We start from the raw sequence: 20,710 nt of genomic DNA on the forward strand, positions 1-20,710 counted from the left end.
GTGGGGAGGGCTGCTGTGTGTTGCTGTGCTCTATACCCAAGGGATGTGTCCTCTTTATTTGGCTAGAAAGAAATAAATTCTGTAACTCACTAAAAATATGGATTGTAATAATGCTTTTGGACACCTGAATGTTATCTAGGACACAAAAGAAAAAATACTTACAATGTAATTTTAATGAAGGACTTTTTACTCTTAGGGTTTATTTATGACAATAGCACACTAGTGGAGTGTGCTTCAGGTCTGAGTTTGTAGTTCTAGGTTTAGAGCTTTCTTCTGCAGCTGGATTATTTATGGTATAAACAAAGTAATGATAAAATGTAAGTTCTTTTAGTCCTACTGCAGAACAAGCTGAGTGAATTTGGCACTCCAAAGCCTCTTCACAGCATTAAAAGAATGAGTTATAAAAGCAGAAGTTGGAATACTTCTCTGCCATCAATAAATATTTGCATCTCAGATGACAGATCACGACAAGTCAACCCCCTCATGAGTGTGAGTAATGTAGATAATTTTTGTGGAGATGCAGTGCAGCAGCCACATGACTTGTGGTGTGACAATCTGCTGCTCTTCAGTATCTTGACACTTCTGTTGCTTACTTGGAATTTAAAGTTTGGAGAACTAATTGCTCCCCAAACTCTTCCCGTACTTGTTAGGTAAAAATCACTAATGAAGGAGGTTGAGGACCAGAGGTAGGAATGGGGTGGGTAAGCAGAACTGCAAGGAGCACACAGGTGTCCTCTGGAGTGTGGGAGAGGGGAGTGGGGCTAAAGATACATTGTGTGTGGGGAAAACATGACTGTGATGTAAGCCTGTGCACCTGGGTGGAATGTGGGGTAACCAGGCGTGCCTGTTTGTTTGTGTCACCAGAACAATGTGTTTGCAACCATTCCCTTCAGATACACTTCTGGATTCAAAGGTATATGAGAACACTCATATCCTTGGCAAGGAAGAGGCTTGATGTATGTATGCCTTGACTTCCTCAAGTTGTTAATGAAACAGACCTGAAAATTCTTCATAAGAATTCAAATTTTACCTTTTTTTTTTTTTTTTGGCAGTAAGGAAGTGTTTGTATCATTGCAGTCTGGTCCCACGTGGAAAGGTGTAGCATGCCCAGGCACCACACCCACCTTCTTGCAATATCATTAATGAAGACAGATGACAACTAAGAGATGCCAGCTGGGTCAAAATGATTATGGACTGGTATATATTTAGCTCTTCTGATGACATCTAGAAATCTGTTATTTTAGAGGGACAGCACACTTTCTTCTCTTTCCAAAATAAGTCAATTAATAATCTTCGAGGTTTGGTTGGAAAATGTAGGTACTGTTATTTCTGGAAGATCTTAGTGGCAGGTTGGATCCTTGTCATTCAGCAGAGCCCTGGATGGTCAGTGAGACCAAGAAGTGCTCTGAAAGGTAACTGAAAGGAAATAAAGGAGATTTATGTTAAGTGTCATTGAGGAAAGTGATTTGCATCTGTAGAGGTTATAAATAGTACCAAAATGAGACAGTTTCTGCTTGGTGAGCTGAAAGCTCCAAGAACAGAGGAGTTACAGCTGAGGTGACAAACCTCAATAGAGCCAAGAACAATGGGAGACCTTGAGCATGGAGCAAGTAGGTGAAATTTGAGTCTGGTGGGCCTTTTGGGAGAAAGAGAAATATTGCTGTTGTTACTTGTCTGAAGGGGACTTTGCTTTGCCCATTGCAACTGCCTGACAATCTCTGCTGTTGGCAAACCAGGACTGATAAAAAGATTCTTGATTTTTCGATAAAGACCATTTCCAATCAGCTAGACAAGGCATCCTTATTGTTCTTAAGCTAGCACAGTGCAAAAGTACTGCTTGAATCATCTGGGCAACCTAATAGTGTGCTACTCCTAGGACTTGATTAGCACACCAAGTTTCTGTTATGACATTAAGAGTAATGCCAAAGAATTGTTCTTGTTTTATGGTGTGCTGCAAGGGGGCATGTGTGCCTGTGTGTGTGAGAAAAACAGTAATGTTCTCTAGTAACCCAGAACAGTTATGGTTGCCTGGATCATCTAGAAGCACAAGATGTTTTCAGCAATTAATTTATAGACTGAGCAGATGTTCATTATGGCAAGAACCCAGTAAAGGACTAGAGCTGTTCTCTGAAAGACTCACACATGCTTTCCCAGTAACTGAGGCTCAGGGAAAAAAAATCTGCCAACTTTATTTCCTTATTGAGAAACACCTGTTTCATAAAGGAGATCTCCTGTTAAGCTTGTCATTAGACTATCAGTCATAAGATACATTAATGATCTAACACAAGGAATTTCTTGGGAGCTATTGTAAATTGTATAAAACATTAGTTGGAGTAGCTTTATTAATAAATGAAGGAGAAATTAATTTCCAGCTTAATTTTTGTGGTTTCAGGCAGTATTTTAGAAGCAAAAATAAGCTTGGCATCATATAGGAAGCAAACCTAGCTAGACATTGTTAAAGAACAGCACCAGTTTCTGATTGATTTGTGGGGAAAAAAAACCCATACTAATGCAAATGAAGTTTCACAAGTTATTGTACAATTTATCTATTGAATAGGATAGTGAAAAAATACCTTTTTGAATCAGTGTTTCTCATTGTGGGGCAGTATTCAAAATGAAAAATAAATGAAGGAAGTATTTAGGTGAATGCAGACATACTATCTCACCACTGTTCAAAGAATTAACACAAAATGAGCTTTGCATTTTTCTAGAAGCAAAAGATCTGTTTTAGACCATTGTGCATGATCACAGCTCAAGGAGAAATACTGAGCATTAAAGTACAGGCTTCAAAACTGGGTAAATATGCCAAATGTTGCTGCCTGACAATGTAGTGGTTCCAGAATGTTTTTAGTTTGCAATTCTCTTGCAAATGCTTGTTTTTCCTACTTTACTTTGGCAACTCCTCAAATCTAGCTCAAGAATTCCATCCTTGCCATTTCTTTGCTTACCCTCTGATCCAGCATACATTCAAGAGAGGGTTCAAATTCTGAATGTCTTTCTGCGTTCAGGTCCAAGATTCTTCCCCCTTCTAAATGTGTCCCTGTCAAAAAACCTGATTAAACAAACATGAACCAATCAGCCCAAAAGAGAGCCCAAACGTTCTCCTCAGGATTTCCATAGCTGTTTATCTCAGGTACTGAGGCAACAATTGTTTATGGCTTGCTGAGTTAAGGGTGAAAAATTATTCAAGACAATCAAAGTTCAGCTGTAACTGCTATAGATAAGATACTACTCAGAAACAAAGGCTAAGTGGGGCTGGTTTAGATGAGTTATGTGTAGCATAGCCTTAGCTTCAAAGGAATTTAGCCAAAGGCAGGAATGGTAAAAGTGAAAAGAATACCAAAGACAAAGACTCCCTGTGCACATCCTAGAATTTAGGATGCAGTCTGTGTAGTCTGCTACTCAGCTGTATACTGTGCTCCAAATGGCTCTTCTGGGTGGTCTGTGGTAGTCCTGGGTTTGCTGGTGAGAGAGAATGGCTTTACAGTGGAAGCTCTGCATAGCACCTGTGTGGAAAGTGAAATGATGATGATTTCCATGGGTTTGAACTAAAAGGGCTCAGGACTGGTTGTGAATTTTGCCAGCCGGATCTGCTCATTCCACAATGGTCATTCTTTCCCACCAAAGCAAATGAACGAGGCACTCATTCAGCAGCACCCTCCCCTCTGCCCCCAGCACTTGCTTTCCCACCACTGGATTCCCTTGGCTGCTGTCCCAGCCCTCCTCACATGGAAGGCAGCAACAGCAGCAGCACCCAAGGCTGCTGGCACCACTCGGCTGGAGGAGGTGCTTGCCAGTGAGAGTTGGGACTGGTCCACCCCAGCCTTCAGCTGTCAGTCAGCAGTCCTGTGGCCCTGTGGCATTCAGCCATGGGCAGGTTGTGGTATGAGGCTTGCCAAACCAGTCAGGTTGGCCATCACTGCAGTAAGTCAGGAAGTTGGTTTCTTCACCTTCTTGCACAAACTTGTCCGGTAGCATATTGCATCTGGTGGAAATTGGGTTCAGGAGTGGTTTGTTTTAGTATTTGCCTTGATACAAAATGGCAGGGGTTTTTTGATGATAATGAAATAGAGTCCCTTCTGTCTCTGCAACAGAAGGAGAGAAATGAGTAAAAATGAGTAAGCTGCAATTGGACTGACTACATTTTGTCCCTGCATTATGTGAAGACTTAAAAACCCACTTAATGCCTTTGTGACAGTGAATATATGAATTCCAGTGTGTGAGTCCTTTTTTCCAGACAAGAATTGTTTAAACATACAGAGGGTGATGAGTAGATATAAACCTGGTATTATAGTGTCTCTTTAAATCCAGTGTCAAAATGGAGATATTTATGAGATTTCTAAAACTGTTCTCCAGGAAGCTGTACAAAATACGCTAGCAAGATGTCATTAAAAGCAGCAGATGCTATTATGGTTTTGCTGCAAGCACAGCAAAAGTGAAAGCACAGCAATTCCTCTATTTTTGCTTCTTTCTAGCCTATATTTGTCTGTCTCTTGCCCTTTTCCTTCTACGTCTATTTTCTGACATGCATCATTTATTTGATTGCTAATGGACCCTAGTAGCATTGAGTACATGTGCTCTAGGATTAGGATTTGTGAATAGGAAAGACTATAATGATTTAATTTTTCCCCCTTCCATCTGCAGTTGCACAGATGACCCCCTGATATGTACCAGGCAGAAGCAATTGTAGACCTGCATGACAGGTCTGTTAATTGATTCCTTCAATAACTGCTGAAATTGAAAGGGGGAGGAGGGCTGGGCAGGAATGGCAGTGAGGGTGACTAGCAAAAGATTTGACCTAGTTTTTTCAATCTGCATGGCTGTGCAGACAGACTCAATTATAAATCTGCTGCTTTAGAAGAGCTTTTTTTCTTTTCCCTATGTGAACAGCTGCATGGATTTTGAATGTTCAAATTTGGTGTGTTAAAACATAAAATTTTGTCATCATTGTATACAGTGTCATGAAATATGCATGTGTGGGGGGGAAGTAAGGGAAGTCACCTGCTTTTTGGTGGATTGCTGTGGAGTTGGCTGCTTTCTGCCCTGCTCCTCGCTCTTCTCCTGTGTGCCATTCCATGCTTGGCTTTTTGTCCTGCCTGCAGTATTACTGTGTGTGTGAAATACACCCACTATTTGCTTTGCATAGGAGCTGTGTGGTACTGCTTTGCACACAAAGCTAAAGGTGGCTGAAAGACTTTTGTTTTACATTTTTTGATAGCATCTCTAAACTAATAATTTGTCCTTCTAATTATGGCCTATCTGTTTATACCACTTGCCCTGGCCTTTGCTTGGTTTGCTTGTTTGTTTATTTTTCTTTCCTTATTTAGCAGTGAAGCACCAGGGATTAGTACTAAATTCTGCAGCAGCATGGGGATTCATGACAGGCTTTGACCAGAGCTTTGATCCTCCAGATGCTCTGAATAAACATGACAACAGACATTTGAAGGGGGATATTCAGTTGCTGAATAGATTTGTGGATAATGTTTTTCTTCCTTTTGATTACAGATTCCTTCTAGAGCACTTGGTTAACTGAACACGTGGCTCTGGGGTTGGCCAGCCCAACAAGGGATTTTTACCTGTTCTGCATTTCTTTTGTTCTTGAGCCGTTTGTATCTGCTACAGGAAAACCATAGCCAAGTTAAAACCAGGGAACTGACTTCTGGTCCTGAAGCTGCTGTGAGATCCAGCTGAAATGGTATCAGGAGAGTGCATAAACCTGGTTACAGCCTGGCTTCTTAGCTCTCTGCCTGGAGGCTTTCTTTGATTGTGCTGCAGGCAATGGCCCTGGCATATGGCTTTATGCTGCTTTGCAGTTTCTCACTGTTTGCTTGTGGTCTCTGCTCTCTTATGGCACTGGCTGTGGCTCCAGTGTTGGTTTGTGCCAGCTGGAGAGGCTCTTGAAAGGGCAAGAGTTTGCAGCTCTCAGCTGGCAAGGAGGGGACCACAGTGATGGGGAAAGAGCAAAGCAAAGGTGGTGCTTGGACCAGGGGAGGTTCTGTAGGCTTCATGGAACTCCTCCCTTAGCCAGCCTGTATGTGTCAGTCAGAAATATTGCCCTGCATTAGGCTTGCAATAGATACATGCTGCTGTGCCCTTGGTGGAGCACCCTTCATCAGACTTCCTTCTTCCTCCCCTCTTTGGTTTGCCAGTGCTTCTCTCTGAAGCTGGAAGGATATCTCTGTGGGTAGAAGCTGATCTTGCAATGGAATAATTTCGTCATTGTTTCCTATTCTAAAGGAAAATTTGGAATTATGCCATAGTCCAGGGTATTCTGAAGACTTTTGCTTTCCTTTGTGTGCCTGGCTGTAGCAGGTGGAGTCAGCAGTCATGCTTTTTGGGAGCCAGGCTGTGCCAGTCATGTTTCTCTAGGGAATCATAGCTAACATGCATGTCAAGAAAGTGAATGTCAGCCCCAGGAGCTGAAAGGAGGTGCTCACAGGAACTGCTCTGAGCACCTTTCTTTGGCATCATATCTGCTGGCCTGACATTGCCAGTCCCACTCTGAGCAGTGGTCTTGGGCTGAGGTACTTGCTCGTGTATCTTGGATGTAGACATCATGTCTAATTTGTTCTCAGGGGAAGGCAGAGTCTGATCTGTGATTCTCTGTAAAGTTGCTAATTACCATGTCTCAGTGCTTGCAGAGCCTTGCTGCAGTTCAGGCACTGTGCAGGTCCTTAACTGCTGGGCATGCTGAGTGTTTTGGAGTGTGGGCAGGAGGGAAGGGTGAGGGTCTTGGCAGCACCCTGGCAAGTGCCTGTGGTGGGCTATAACATCTGTGTGTGCCTGGGCAAATAGACTGTCATGGGCATGGCTTCCAAGGGAGCCCTGCATTAACTCCTGCCTCAGCATTTCTCCTTCCATTCCATCTCCTCCTTCCTTTGTCCTCTTGCCAAGTGTACAGCACTCCACAGTTCAAGTGCAGCAATATTCCACATGGCTAATCTCTAACCCAGCTGGGTGAGAGACTGGCTGTCGCTTCCATTTGAGTTGTCAGATGAACATAGTAGATAACATTCTGGATAGACTTTGTGCTTTTCTGGCTGAGCTGCCTCATAATTGTCCATGTGCACCAGAATGCTCAGTTTACTGCAGTACCCAGAGCACTGGGAAGAGCTCTGAAGACCTGTGGAAGAGCTGATCCCCAGCAAGGCAGTGTGTTTGTGTCTTATGCTCTGCTGGGAGGGTTTTGGTGGCTGGGCAAGCTTTCAGAAGCATGTACACACTGCTGCTTTGCTCAAACTGCACCCAGACATTGCCATCACAGTTGTTGGCAGGGGTTTCTTTTTTTTTAGTTATACTCTTAAACAAGAATTATTCAGTGACTCACCGTAGAAATGATGTTTCTTGCCATTAAAAAAATGTAACTGACAATCTTCAATTGTGTAAAAATCTTTTAGAATTATATAACTCTTATGGGTTCCCCATTTTGGTTTGCCTCCCAAGCAGCATGCCTTGTGGTGTGTTTAAAAACAAATAAATAAGCAAGGTTGGTCTAATGATCCAAAGGAGATGAAAAAGGTTTGGCAACCTAAACAGGAATACAAAGAGTAACAAACACTTGCCACTTGAAGATTTTGAGTAACTATTTATCTTGCACACAGTCTGTGACCAGCCAGGACAGATAGGTGCACTGTCTAGTTTTCAGCATGAGGCACCTTTCTTCTTATTTTTTTTCAAATTCTTAATAATAAAAAGCCACCTTTTCTGTTACTACCTTGGCATTACTTACTTGAGGGACCTAATAGCAACCACTGGGGAACAATGTTACAGTGTCAGCTCAGGCTTCCTCAAGTATCCACCTACCCAATTTTCCTTTTTTTTTCCTTCAACGTCTGCTGGTAGAGGTGGGTGTTTATGTTGCAATACTATTAGGGAACCAGGTTTTAGTCAGGTGTCCTGTAGCCAGGTGTCGTTTGAAATTGTAGTGTGCAAAGTTGCTGACATTTTTACCCAGTGCAAGAAATGAAAAGGCAAAAACAAAACTGGCCAGCAATGAGTTCAAAATGAAGTGGGATGGTTATCCTCACTGTCTGAATTTCCATTGGAGAGCTCTGCCACAGACTGTGGAAAGTTTTCACAAGCTCAGTGAGCTACTAGTGCAGCCTGGGGAGGAAGGGTCAGCTCTTTGGGGACTACTATGTGCAAAGATGCCTTTTTTGGTCTAAAAAGTCCCTAAGCCACAACTTTCTAGAATTTGGGAGAATATTTTTGTCTTCACTGACCTTTAGCAGTGGGCTACAATTTGGGAGCCTAAATTTTATCATTGACCCTGACTTGTGTGTCCTGATTTTATTTCAAAAAGGGTTAAAGTGAAGCCTTCAAAATTGTATTGTCCATGCCATCTACTGCCTTGGTGATGCTGATGGAGGGCAGCTGAGGGAGGGCACCATGTGTTCCAGGTGGGGGCACTGGAGTCTATCACCCATTCCTTCTCCCTCTCCCTGATCTGTGCTTGGAAAGTTACAGAGTGACTAAACTTTATTTTTAGAGATTACAAAGAAAGAAAGCATTAGACAGCTGGCTGCAAAAATATTTATTTGTGACCTTTGTCTACATTTGTGCAGTGCTTGTTGCTATTCTGGAGCATGTAGTTTCCCTTGATTTCAGTCTTAGAGTTTAAGGAGAAACTGAAATGCTTAAAACTTTATGCAGATGTACACTTTAAAAAAATTGCTTCCATATTTGGAAAAAAGGACCACTTCTGTGTTTAAAGTGCTGGCCTTATTTGTTTCCCATTTTTGTAGTAACATATGGACTGGAAAAGCAACTGGACTGGAAACTAATGGTAGAGGCTGGGCTGGAGTAGTCCCATATTGGTGGCAGAACACCTCCTGCATGAGTCAGTCCCATTATCAACAACCCTGGAGAAAGTCTGAAATAGATTTTCCCCGCACTGTGGGGCACAAAGGAATGTGCCCATGTGTGAACAGGGTCTGGAAGTGGGTCACTGATCAGTGGGGATTGGCCTGCAGCTTGTGATGGGAACTAGCAGGTATGCAAAGGTAGCTCAAGCCAAATATTACTGGCCATAGTTTGTGTTATTGGATCAAAATCTTCAGGAAATGGGAGTATTTTTAACTTTGCACCATGAAGAAATGTGTCCTTGAGATGTGTATTTTCAGTCAAAAAGGCAGGAATATATAAATGTGAGAAATCCATTGCAAAGATTAAACAGTTTTACAGTGATTGAAAGAAAGGTATGGGTCAGTCATATCAGTTGTTTCTAAAGAGTAACTCTGTTAGGACAAAGCTTTTCCTAATACTGCTGTCGAATTATAAGGATAAATTGTTTTATTTACTTAAAATTCTGTGGTTTTGCTCTGTACTAAGCAGTAAGTCTGAAAGCTGAAATACAGATACCAAATCTGGTTTTTTTACACAGCTACCTTTTACCTTAGCTTTTGTGTTTTTTTGAAACATGTGTGGATTGCACCTTATAGTTTTTAGTTAGTATAATTTAATGTGAGGTATGGGATAATGGAGAGGAGAGGGAGAGGAAGCACTGAATATCTCAGATGAAAGGCAGGTTGTATATGTGTACATGTGTGCTTTTCTGAAGTCATTGCAGCAGGGTTTGGAATAGGTCCCTCTGGAAGGCTTGGCTCTGTGCTGGCCTTTATACTGCCCTCTGAGACCTGCTTGGGATGCTCTGTGGGAGAAGGCTCTTGCTGGCATACAGGGTTGTGTGCTTGGCTTTTTGCTTGAGCAGACAGGTTCTTTTCTTTGAAAAGGTTTCATTGTGGGAGTTCTGACCCATTTCTTAGCACACCCACAAAATTTCAGTGAAGTTAACTTTGCTGTGTAAGTACATTTTGGATGGGATGACCTCCATGAAGAGCCCTGCCTGTGCTTCAGACATTGTGTCCTATTGGATCTTCTGTAACCTAAGTTGTGAAACATAGAGCCACAACAGCTGCTGGGATAGGTATGCTGATGTGACAGCCTTGTTTATCTACTGATTTTGTTCTAGAACTATTAAGATTTTTCTGGGGTTTTTTTTGGGGGGGTTGTTTATTTTATTTTAATTATTGCTAATACAAGTAACTTCTGAGTTAAGTAGGTCAGCTATACCAAAATAACAAATTCAGTAATGGTTTTTGAGTGTTGTGGCAGTAAATCGGTTGAGCATCTGCTCAGAAACAAACCTCTTCTGCTTTTACTCATCCTTTGAGCAAATTTAGATTGTTTCTGTTTAAAACCAGCAAGCAATGTCCAACAAGTTAGACAATTGTAATCATAAATCCCTGGAATAATCTGTGTTTAGTGAGCATAAACTAGATGAGCTGGGAAAATTTGCTCTGCACCACTCTTTCAAAAAAGAAGCCAGACTCCTCTAAACAGATCTGTGTGCATCTTTAGCACAGTGAGGAATTTTTGCTGGTATAACTGCCTTCCCTGATATCTTTAAGTGTACTGATAGGAAACTGAGATTTTATGGACATATTTGATTGGCAAGGAATAGTTTGCTTGTTTGTTTTCTGGGGGTTTTTGGAGCTCACAGCTGGCTGGTGTTAGCAGCATGAGCAGCCTTTTATGCAAGCATCACTTGAACTATGCCAGTGCTGAGAGATTTTACCTGTTTCACAGAGATGCTGTGTGTATGTAATCAGAGCCTAGCTCTTCACTAGAGTTGGGTGTCCCAGACTGGTTGTGGTGGGAAGGGACCTCTGGAGAGCCTGTAGTGATACTTGGGGTGACTCAGAGATGTGCTGCACTCCTTAACACTCACCACAGTTTTTTCTAATGACTGTAGATAGATGCATCCTCAGCACAGAAAGAGGAGGCTCAGCTCTCATCGTGCATTGACAAGGAATTCACTCAAATGTTTCTGTGGACATGAAAGGCTAAAAAACCCCTGCATATTCTCAGGGTACATGGGCACATCATAGCTAAGGTCCTGCCTGTTTGCTTCATGATATTTTCTGTCTGTTAGCAGAGGTCATGTAGGAGCAGTCTCCAGGGTGATTTTGTGCAGATCCTCTGTGCCATGCTGAGGTATCTTCTCAGAAAATAGATTGTTAGTTCAGGGATGGATGGTATGTAACCACAGGCCATTAGTCATGTCTCTTGGTCCATAATGTGACCTACTTTTGATAAAGATGAATGACAAAGTGACTGATTTAAGCTGTGATTAACCAAGATATTTTAGGAAAGTGTGAAATATGCCCTGGCTTAGCTTTTCTCACTTGCAATAATGAAAATTTCTGAGTGGGCTTCTGTATTGAAGTTGGCCAGAAAATAAAGTTACTTAAGTGAGGGAAGAAACTTTGTGTGCTTAAAATACTGCAAGGAAAAAAAAAGGGTTACTAATGTGTGGGTTGATGTGTACAACTACAACAACAACAATAATGATGATGATGATGATGATGATGTCTAAACTTACTTTGCCAGTTATTGCTGGGTTTGGGACCTGCTAAGACTCTTGCAGATCCTTCTCTCTGATGATGACTTCTTTTAGACGTGCCAGTTTTAAGTGCAGAAGTATAAAACACTTTTTTTCCTCTGTATCAACCACCCTTGTTTTGATTTTGGTTCTGTTGAATGAGTAATCTTATCCTTTTGCAAAAATAATTGGTTAGCATGTATCACTTACCTAACACTGTCCATTATTTTTAGACTAGTGTTTCTTAAATTGCTGGTTTAGAAGAAGCATTATTTTCTTTCCATACATTAAAAAGAGTGTGAGTTACATGAATCTAATATTCATTAGCCCTGTTAGCTTACTTTTTGTTTGTTTGGTTGGCTTTTCTGGGCTTTTTGTCCCTCTTTGGAAAGCCTCGTTAATTCTTGCAGACCTTTAAGGCTGTTTAAAAATCCCAAACCTGTAAACCCTATTTACCTGTTGTGGGCTCCGTGGTGGTTTTAACATCTGCAGAGCTGCTGAGAAATTGTCAGACATGAATTTGCTAAAGGGCAGCCACTCTGGTCAGCTGGGAAATGGCAGATGACCTGCTGGTGTGAGAACACTGCATTCACATCCTGTCAGAGGGCCCTGCTGGCACATTCCCAGTGCCCCAGGTGACTGAGGAGTTCTCTCTCTGTGTGTCTGGCCAGATTCTGGGCAAAGATGACATGTTACAAGTAGGGCTGTTTGATTTATAGAAAGAAAAATTAAAAAATAATTTTACTTTTCTTCTCATCCTTCATGTGATACTTAAAAAATCTTATGTATTTAACGCAGACTTTGCAGTTGTAAAGGCACATCATCCTCCAAGGATTGTGAGGGGTGAATTAATTCTGGCAGCTTTGGGGGTTTGTTTTCCGCAGCATTAATGGTTGGGTGGGGTTGTTGTCTCCCCCATGAAGTAATTGCACCTGCTTGGGAAACAAAATGGAACTTGATTAAATCACACACTTGTGGTGAAGGTGGTGTTTTTTTTTATACCCTGGAGAAGGTGGGGATCATTTTGAGAAGGGTTTTTGACCCCTTTCTAGAGGAACACTGCTCTCTTGAGTTTGGGCTGGGCTAGGAGCCCTTGCTGTTGTGAAGAAGGGAATTGAGAAGGAGAGGAGGGAAGATGCTGGGCAGGGCCTGCCTGGGGCTTTGGGCACACGCTGGGCTCTGGGGGTGCAGAGCTCAGAGCTCTCCCCTGGGGCTGTGCTGTAACCCAGCTCCTCTGAGCTGCCTCTCTGGGGGGGTTAAATGTGGTCTGTGAGTGAGGAATCTGCCTTTAAAAAGGTTATAGAATTCTGATTTTAATTCCCTTGTTTGTGTTAGTCTTTTCTTTCTAGATCCAGAATAGATGGGGCTATATTCAAATGTGTTTTCCCTTAAATGTGTTTTCCCTTAAATGTGTTTTCCCTTAAATTTCTGTGTAGTTGAGTACCAGCTTTCAATTCAGCTGTACTGAATTCCATTGAAAAAGAGATATTAGTATAATGTTTGTTCAGATTTCCATGTTTTAAGAGAAAAGCTGGCAGTATACTCAATTCCACTCTCCTTACTCTTTAACAATAGTTGCTCCCTCTTAATTGCAGTACCTTCTGCAATAAATAGTCCCATGGGATTCACCAGGACTGTTTAGGGAATTGAATCCCACAGTGTTAGCAGAAATGGAAAAAATGAACAGTGCTTTTAAGAAGTGCAGCATTTGGCAGAACACTCAGTTTGTACATGTACCAAACATTAATTCTGTTTTTCTCTTTATGAATCAATTTAAATTATCACAGAAGGGTATCATGTTAATGAAGCTTTTATGACATCTGTGAAATTTGGGACCCTATTAAATGAACTGTACTTTAAATTACTTTAAATTCTACTACTGTAGCCTTGAAAAACATTTTTTATACTCTAAAGTATATCTTGATTTGGTTGAATTTTTCTATGAAAAAAAAATCTCACATTTTACAAGTTCTACCAAAAGCAGTCACAAGGACAAAGCTTGGCTTATGCAGACCTGAATTAGTGCTCAAACCTGCTCAGTATTGCAGGTGTATAAAATGTTTCTGTTAAAACTGCTTTTTCTTGAGTGTCCTGGTGGGACCCCCATGGGTTTTTTGAGGCTTTCCCTGTCTCTTCATCACTGACATGGCTGGCCAAGATAATCCTGGGGCTTGCAGCTGTGTGCTGTGGACAAGCTCTGCTTGAAGTCACGTGCCCATTCCTCCCCTGCATGTGACAAACATAAGGCAGAAAAGCTCATGTTTGTGTTTAGAAAATGTGTTTTGTTTTAGCTAATGGGTATAACATCTATATTACAATTTTAAGGTTAAAAAAAATAACCAAAACCGACTGGGTCTGTGCTCTGTCCTGGATTTACCTAGGCTGGAACATCACATGTAATTTTAAGAATATAATTTAAGCAAACCCAGCTGGTTGGCTTAGATTTAAATGAAAATTAGCTCAGCATGAAACATGTTGGAATTATGTCTTGTTGAATTTTCTTTTAACTGGGACTTTTTATCTGCATTTTTCCTTTTAAATGAGCACGTTTAGGGAACTGTCTTTCTATTGGAGTTATACCATGGCTATCACATTCCTTCACTCAGGAGAAGGAGAAAGGCAAAACAGAAGTTGCAAGATTTTATTAAAAGAATAGCAAACAAACAAAACAACAGCAAAACCCCCAAGCAAGCAAACAACCCCCACACCCAACCAAAGAAAAGCCCCCCCTTACCCTTCAAATAAACAAAAAACTCCTAAATCATGTCTTATTTCAGAGGAGACTGACTTAACAAGTGCACAGAAAATCCATCTGAAACAATTTTTATTTTGATTTCTGTGTTTATTTAATGGCTTTTTCTTGATCTTGCTGATGGTGGAGGCTGAGCTCGGTTTCCTCTGTAAATGCATAAAGCTGCTGCAGTTGTCTTTTGTTTCTTTTATTTGTTTTTACTCTGCCTACAGAATTTCCCTGCCTAATTTTAAAAGTTCCTTTTATGGCTTTGTAAAATTAGTGATTGACATCACCTTTATTGTCTCTTTAAGGATTGACTCTTGTCTAACTCTATGGCTTACTCTTCAGGAAAATGTTTTTATTGTCTTTAAATTGTCTTTGATGATGAAGACTTGAATTTCTGGCTGTTTTACAGCTTTTTGATACAAAATAGGGACATAGATGCTAATATTCTAAGCCCTCTTGTTACATAATGAAGTCTTTTAGAACTCTTTAGTAAAGCAAACTTCTGAACTCAAATTGCATTGGCTTCTTCAGCTGTCTTTTTGGTTATCAGCTGGCAGCAATTACCAGCACTGGTTTGGTTATGTCTGTACTGAATTTAAGAATACAATTCTCACTTCTTTTGTCAGCTTATGCTTTAACTAACACACAAGCTCCCAGTGTGGCTTGATTAAACTGTATTTACATGTAATATGTGCAGAGCTTACATACTTCTCTTTCATGAGCAGAAGACTGGATTTGCCTTCTTGAGCTTAGTAGTGGAACTGGATTCATGGAAGCTCTGAACTCCAAACCAGGGAATTTACACCTGATGCCTGATGCAGTGCCTTTAATTTGGTTGATGCTCTAGAGGTAGCAGGATGGTTGCAATCTGCAATCAATTTAGATTGCCATCAAAGTTTTACAGTGTATAAGGGTTTTTTTCTTCTGTAGCACTCTAGGACAAATGGTGAGATCACTGATACATTGCATATGTTTTTGAATATTTGCCTCTCACTCTCAAATCACCAACATAATTTCAGGCTATAGAATTGCCTTTCATATGGAGTTGTGTCAATAATTTTTCTCCAGGAGAACAGGGTGGTCTTGCATCACCCATCTTTCTTTACCAAAAGCTCTTGCTGTAACCACTATCACATGGATTAGGACTTAATTCCCTTTAATCAGCAGTGCTGTCCTAAACATGGCAGAAGCAGCAGTTGGAGCTCATAACAATGCTTAAAATGGGGCTTGTATGGGGGTAAGAATTCTGGGGTTTTTTTGTAGCTTGTGGTCATTCAGCTGGATAAATGTGAAACTACTTAAGTACCAGGTGTTGTTTTGCTCCTTTTTGGCAAAGTTCTGGGAAACAGAAGCTGTTTAAGTGAAATAAGAGTTATACAGTTCAAAGATGGCAGAAGTTGATAGTGTTCAGATATGAATGTGATTCTTATACAGTGTCTTTAGCTTTCATGGGAATTCCAGATTTAGACTGACAGTTACAAATAATTTAATTTTTCGTGAGTAGAGTGGCGGTCTTTGACTATATGTAATGTAAACTATGCAATTCAACTTTAAAATGTCTCAGAGAACTTATGGATTCATGTTAGGATTTTGGACAGCCTCATATTTCAGCAGAAGAGTATTGCTTGTGTCTCTGTACCATGTAAATTTTATGCTTTTAGAAAACTGTATTAACTGTAAATTGTATTAACTGGGCAGCTTAAGTGGTTGCTGCCTTTCAGGATTCAGAAATTCCATTGTGCCAAAGGAATCCTGAGGCAGTAGCTACTTTGGAAACTGATTTTTGAAAAGGCTGCGTTTGGAGGATACTATTGTATGCTTCTCAAGCTGCCCTGCTCTTCTCTTCAGTTGCTGCTTCTCTAGGAGGCATTCCTCCCATGCTTTTGTTCTAATCTCTTTCTTCACAACATGAAAGAAAATCCTCTGTTTCATGTGTTCCAGGAGTTCCTTTCATCCTTCAAAGTGATGTCCCTTATTTTGTGATGTAATTGCCCATATGAGCTTGCTTTTGAGCTGTAAAACTGAGTATTGTTTTGGTTGGCTGGGTTATAATGTTTGCCCATTAACCACATGCCGTTTATTGGTAACAGTAAAGCAGTAAATAACTGAATTTCTTCTCTCATTTTTCTGTTTCTCACAGGTTCATTGCTAAACCATGTGCCTTAGGCCTTAAAGTCCAAGCCAATGGACCACAGAAAGCTCAGCCTAATGCTATCTTGGAGAAGGTTTTCACAGCTATTACAAAGGTAGCGTGTCTGACTAAAATATTTGCCTGGTGAAGTGGGATGTGGCACTGTAAGCTGTCTGAACAAAGCAAAGCTAACAGATAAATGCAGTGCTGTGTTTTGCACCTCAAATCAGAAATTCAGATATTGGAGATGTCATTAATATGCCAGCTTGAGCAGTTGTGTGTCCCTTTGTGGTGTCTCCTCTAAGTTTTCAATTAAAAATTGTCACAGAAACACTTTGTAGATGCCATATGGCCACCTACTTTTTTTGCTTATTTGTTTTTGCTTCTTATCTATTTTGTATCAATTTTTGTGAAATTGTTGGGATTTTTAGAAAGAAAAGGGCTCATTCTAAGCCAGTAATATTGATACTGAGTTTTCCATGAAACTTCAAAGCTACTCCTTCTAGGGAAAGGCCTGTCTTGCTGGTGTCCCAGCTAAAGGAGTAGGACCCAGAAAAGTGGGAGAAACTGACTGAAAAATGTTTTAGTTACAGCTTGCATATCTTTCTTGTACAAGATTTCCCCCCACAACCTACATATCTGTCTCTACATCTCTCACCATTTGACATCTCAGCTTAACCTGTTTGTTGGTCTGTCCATGCTTTTCAAGCATCCCAAGTATTTCTGCAGGAGCTTTCCATTCCCACCTTGGCTCCAGACTGCAGCTGGGCACCAGTGTAAACTACAGAGAGTATTAAAGGGCACAGCTGGGTTCAGTGTCACAGGCAGTGAAACAGGCTGTGGATCTGTCCTACACTATCCAGAGACTACCATGGCACTTGCTGGGACTTGTGTCCTGTTTTCAGGGAGGGAACTGCATGTGCCTTGTTTCTGAAAGCTGCAGGATATACTCTCACACAGACTCAGCTGAAGGAAGAATGGTTAGGTTTTGTTAGCTGTGGGGTTGTTCAATTTTTTGTTTGAAATATTTTGTCATAAAATCTGGTAGTCTTGACACAGAGCCTGAAATACCTGTGAGTGTGAAGAGCTCCAAACAAAAGTATCTGCTTTCCTGCAAGAATCTGCTGTCAGAGAAACTGTCCAGTTTAGCTACCTGCCCTTTTTGAATCATATACAGCAGTTCTCTGTAGTCAAACTTCCAAGAGCTGCATCAAACATTTCATTTTTCTAAGTTACAGAAATTGCTTTTCTTAACCTTCTATTGAAAAACCAGTAAATACTTTGGTTGACTAAAAAACTTTATTGAGATGGATGGCAAATACTTGAACCTTCTCTTGTCTCATCCTTTAATTTCCTCTCTTTCCTGTGTGTTCTTGGAGGCTGATAGACAAAACTTCAGCCTAACAGAAATTTTGCTGGTTTGTGTCTTGCAACAATTAAAAATTTAATGCTCTTTGTTGCAACAGGTCTTGTACTTCATTCAATATGCATAACTGGTTTGCAGAAATAAAGCTGAAGTTCCAGCAAACAGTTTTTTAAATTAACAGAAAAATGCACAATGTGATCAGGAGAAATACATAAGTAATACATATGCTTCACTGTACTTGTAGAATTGCTGTATAATTGGAGATTCATCCTGTACTGCTCTTCAGATTCAAGACAGATTCATTTTCTTTTGCCTTACCTCTACGCTGGTCTGCACCCACACTAATGGTGTGAGACTTCCACATTCTGCTTTGGAGAATATTTGTGTGTATTTAGTTCTACAGAAAACAATTCCAGAAAATGTCTCCCTGTTGTCAAGGTGATTTTCCTTTTGAAGTTGTCACTTTGTTTAGCGACCTCCTTTTGTAACATTGTCATGCCAGAAGCATGGGTTGATCCTCTTTGTGTGTCAGTCAAACCATCTTCCCTAGTGCAACAGTTGATAGGACAAAGATCCTGATGTAGGAGAGTGGAACAGGTATTAGGACAAAGATCCTGATGTAGGAGAGTGGAACAGGTATTAGGACAAAGATCCTGATGTAGGAGAGTGGGACACACACCCCTGTGGCAGGCAGTGGGGTGTTTGTAAGAGCCACTGGCATTTTATGGCTGCTAAACTTCCAAGTTTCAAGCAAGTTTCAGTCCCATTGTCCCTTTAAAGTTTTTTATCAGTAATGGACCTGCATGTCACATTACAGCATCTGTTCCTCTAGATTAATTTTCATTGTAAATGTGTTCTGATGGGAATCTGCCAGTAGAGATTTCTGTGAATGTATTTCTGTGTATCCGTGCGTCTGACAGCCTTGTAAGAAGGCAAGAGTCAATTTCAGTGGTTCTGAAGTTGAAGTGTTAATGCAGTTGAGCCAGAAAATAATTTTTTTGCTTCTCTGTTTTGTAGCATCCAGATGAGAAGAGGCTGGAAGGGCTCTCCAAGCAGCTGGACTGGGATGTGCGCAGCATTCAACGTTGGTTTCGACAAAGGCGCAACCAGGAAAAGCCCAGCACCCTTAGGAAGTTCTGTGAGAGCATGTAAGGATGCATGGTCTCTTCTTGAATCTTGTTGAGCCTGTGTTCTCAGCAGTTTTTCCCTTTGTTTTTCATAGGTAATTTTGCAGACAATTAGAAAATTATACAAATTGGTAGAATATAACTAATGAGAAAAATAATCTTTATTTTCCTGAAGGAGTCAGATGCAAGCTGATGGACATCTGAGATGGAGGAGTAAAGATTAAAGGCAGTTGGGTTGTTAAATATAAAAAAAGATAAATTGTCTAAAGATGATTGCCCTTTATCAAACAGAAGAACTTAAGTGTCAGAATACTTAAGTCTGTTCTTTGGTATTTACAGCTAAAATCCTCCTTCTTTAATGTTTAATAAATCAAAGCATGATGAGGTGATGTATAAACTTGGTCATTTTGTTGCCAACAGCTGCTGGCCTTAGAGTTACTAATTTTTGAGGTCAGTGAAGAACTACCTTTTTTCTGCAAGGGTTGTAGTTGTTAACTTGTCGGCTGTGGAGTCTTGGGTAAAATTGTTGCTTTATTAGCCTTAGGGCTAGCATATTTGGGTGACATATTTTGCTTCCTCTGTAACTCAGTTCAAAGACCTCACTCTCTTACACTGGTGGCAGGGCATTTGGGTGAGCCTACAGGTAGAAGAATTTAGGCACACCATTAAATATTGGCATGGGTAGGGTAGTAATGGGTGCTGAATTTGTGGAATGCATTATCAAAATAGGGTGCAAATGACAGCTATGAATGCAGACTGGAAGGTAAGGTCAAGCTGTAGTGAAGTGCTGACAGAATACAGTGCTAGCTTTGTTTAGGGGAAGCCATTGGCATTTCTGCAATATGTGTATTTAATAGTAATGATAAAACTTGTCCAAGAAGAAGCAAGATGGCATAATTTATAGGTCGATACTTGAGGTTCTGTTCATGGCTTGCTAGAGGTGCAGGGGGAGCTGCCTCTCCATTTCTACATGTACCTAGTGCTGTGGGAATGTGGTCTTATCCAACCAATTGTGTGTGCCTTGCCCTGGCAGCATTTCCACTGATGGACTGTGTGCCACCAGCTGACCTGGCACATCTTGGACAAAGTTGTTGGCGTGTAGTCAGACTGCTACTGGGAACCCAGGGAACCCATCTCTTCAGTGTGGGTGTTAAAGTGTTGTTTAGTTAAATCTGTCCATCAGAGCACTAAGTGAGCTACTTCAGAAAATTTTGACCAAAGAAATCCTTTGGTATGGTGTCTGTAGCCTTTTCATAGCCATTGAGTTAGTTTTTCATGGCTATTGGTGGCTTTTCAGAGGTCTAGTGACTGTGTGTGACAGGTGCTTTGAAGCTCTGAGCTACCTGAAGTACATGTTCCCACAGCAGTCATGGGAAGGGGAGCACTCAAGTCTTCAGTAATTCAGGTGCCAGTGGAGAGTTTCGACAGAACAAAGTGCACCCTTATCTCACAAGCAAGAACAGAGCAAGCAGAATGACAGATTGATCTCTGGCTACACCTCCATACTGCTGAGCTGCTGTTGTCCCTCCAGAGAAGGCTTCAGTTTTGCAGGGAGCAGCACTGACTGACTGTGGCGTGGGAAGAGACGTGAAAGAACCCACAGCAAATGTGCATCTGCCTAAAAAGAGCTCCAACTCTTTTTACGTGAAGATGATTTAATTTACTGCGAGACAAAGTGTTCCTTGGACCCAGAGTGGCTTTCCCATGGTGAAAGGGAAGAGGAGCTGTGCCAGAAGGGCTGTAGGCCATTTTTGACTGCCTTATCTTCCTTGCAAATGAATAGCGTGGGCACAATCTAAGGTAGAGTAGCTTCCATGTGACAAAAGCTGAGAGTGAAATTTAATGATAAACACACTTGCCTGAGATGAATGATGCCAAAGATCCAGCCCCAAACACACTGTGCCAGTAACTTCATCACTAGGTTCTTATTGTCACAGGTTGCTCACTTTCTCTAACCCTTCCC

General features: G+C 41.0%; 1 protein-coding gene across 1 annotated transcript in view; it reads left to right on the plus strand.

Moving 5' to 3' along the window:
• The window catches only part of CERS6 (ceramide synthase 6), a 90,022-nt gene that overhangs the window by 14,847 nt on the left and 54,465 nt on the right, over positions 1-20,710 (plus strand). Inside the window, exons 2-3 of the mRNA XM_030241768.2 lie at positions 16,264-16,369; positions 18,638-18,768. Of these exons, the coding sequence (XP_030097628.1) occupies positions 16,264-16,369; positions 18,638-18,768 (237 nt within the window). The remainder of the gene's footprint in view (positions 1-16,263; positions 16,370-18,637; positions 18,769-20,710) is intronic.

Source organism: Serinus canaria, chromosome 7 (assembly GCF_022539315.1).
Source record: "Serinus canaria isolate serCan28SL12 chromosome 7, serCan2020, whole genome shotgun sequence".
NCBI lineage: Eukaryota > Metazoa > Chordata > Aves > Passeriformes > Fringillidae > Serinus > Serinus canaria.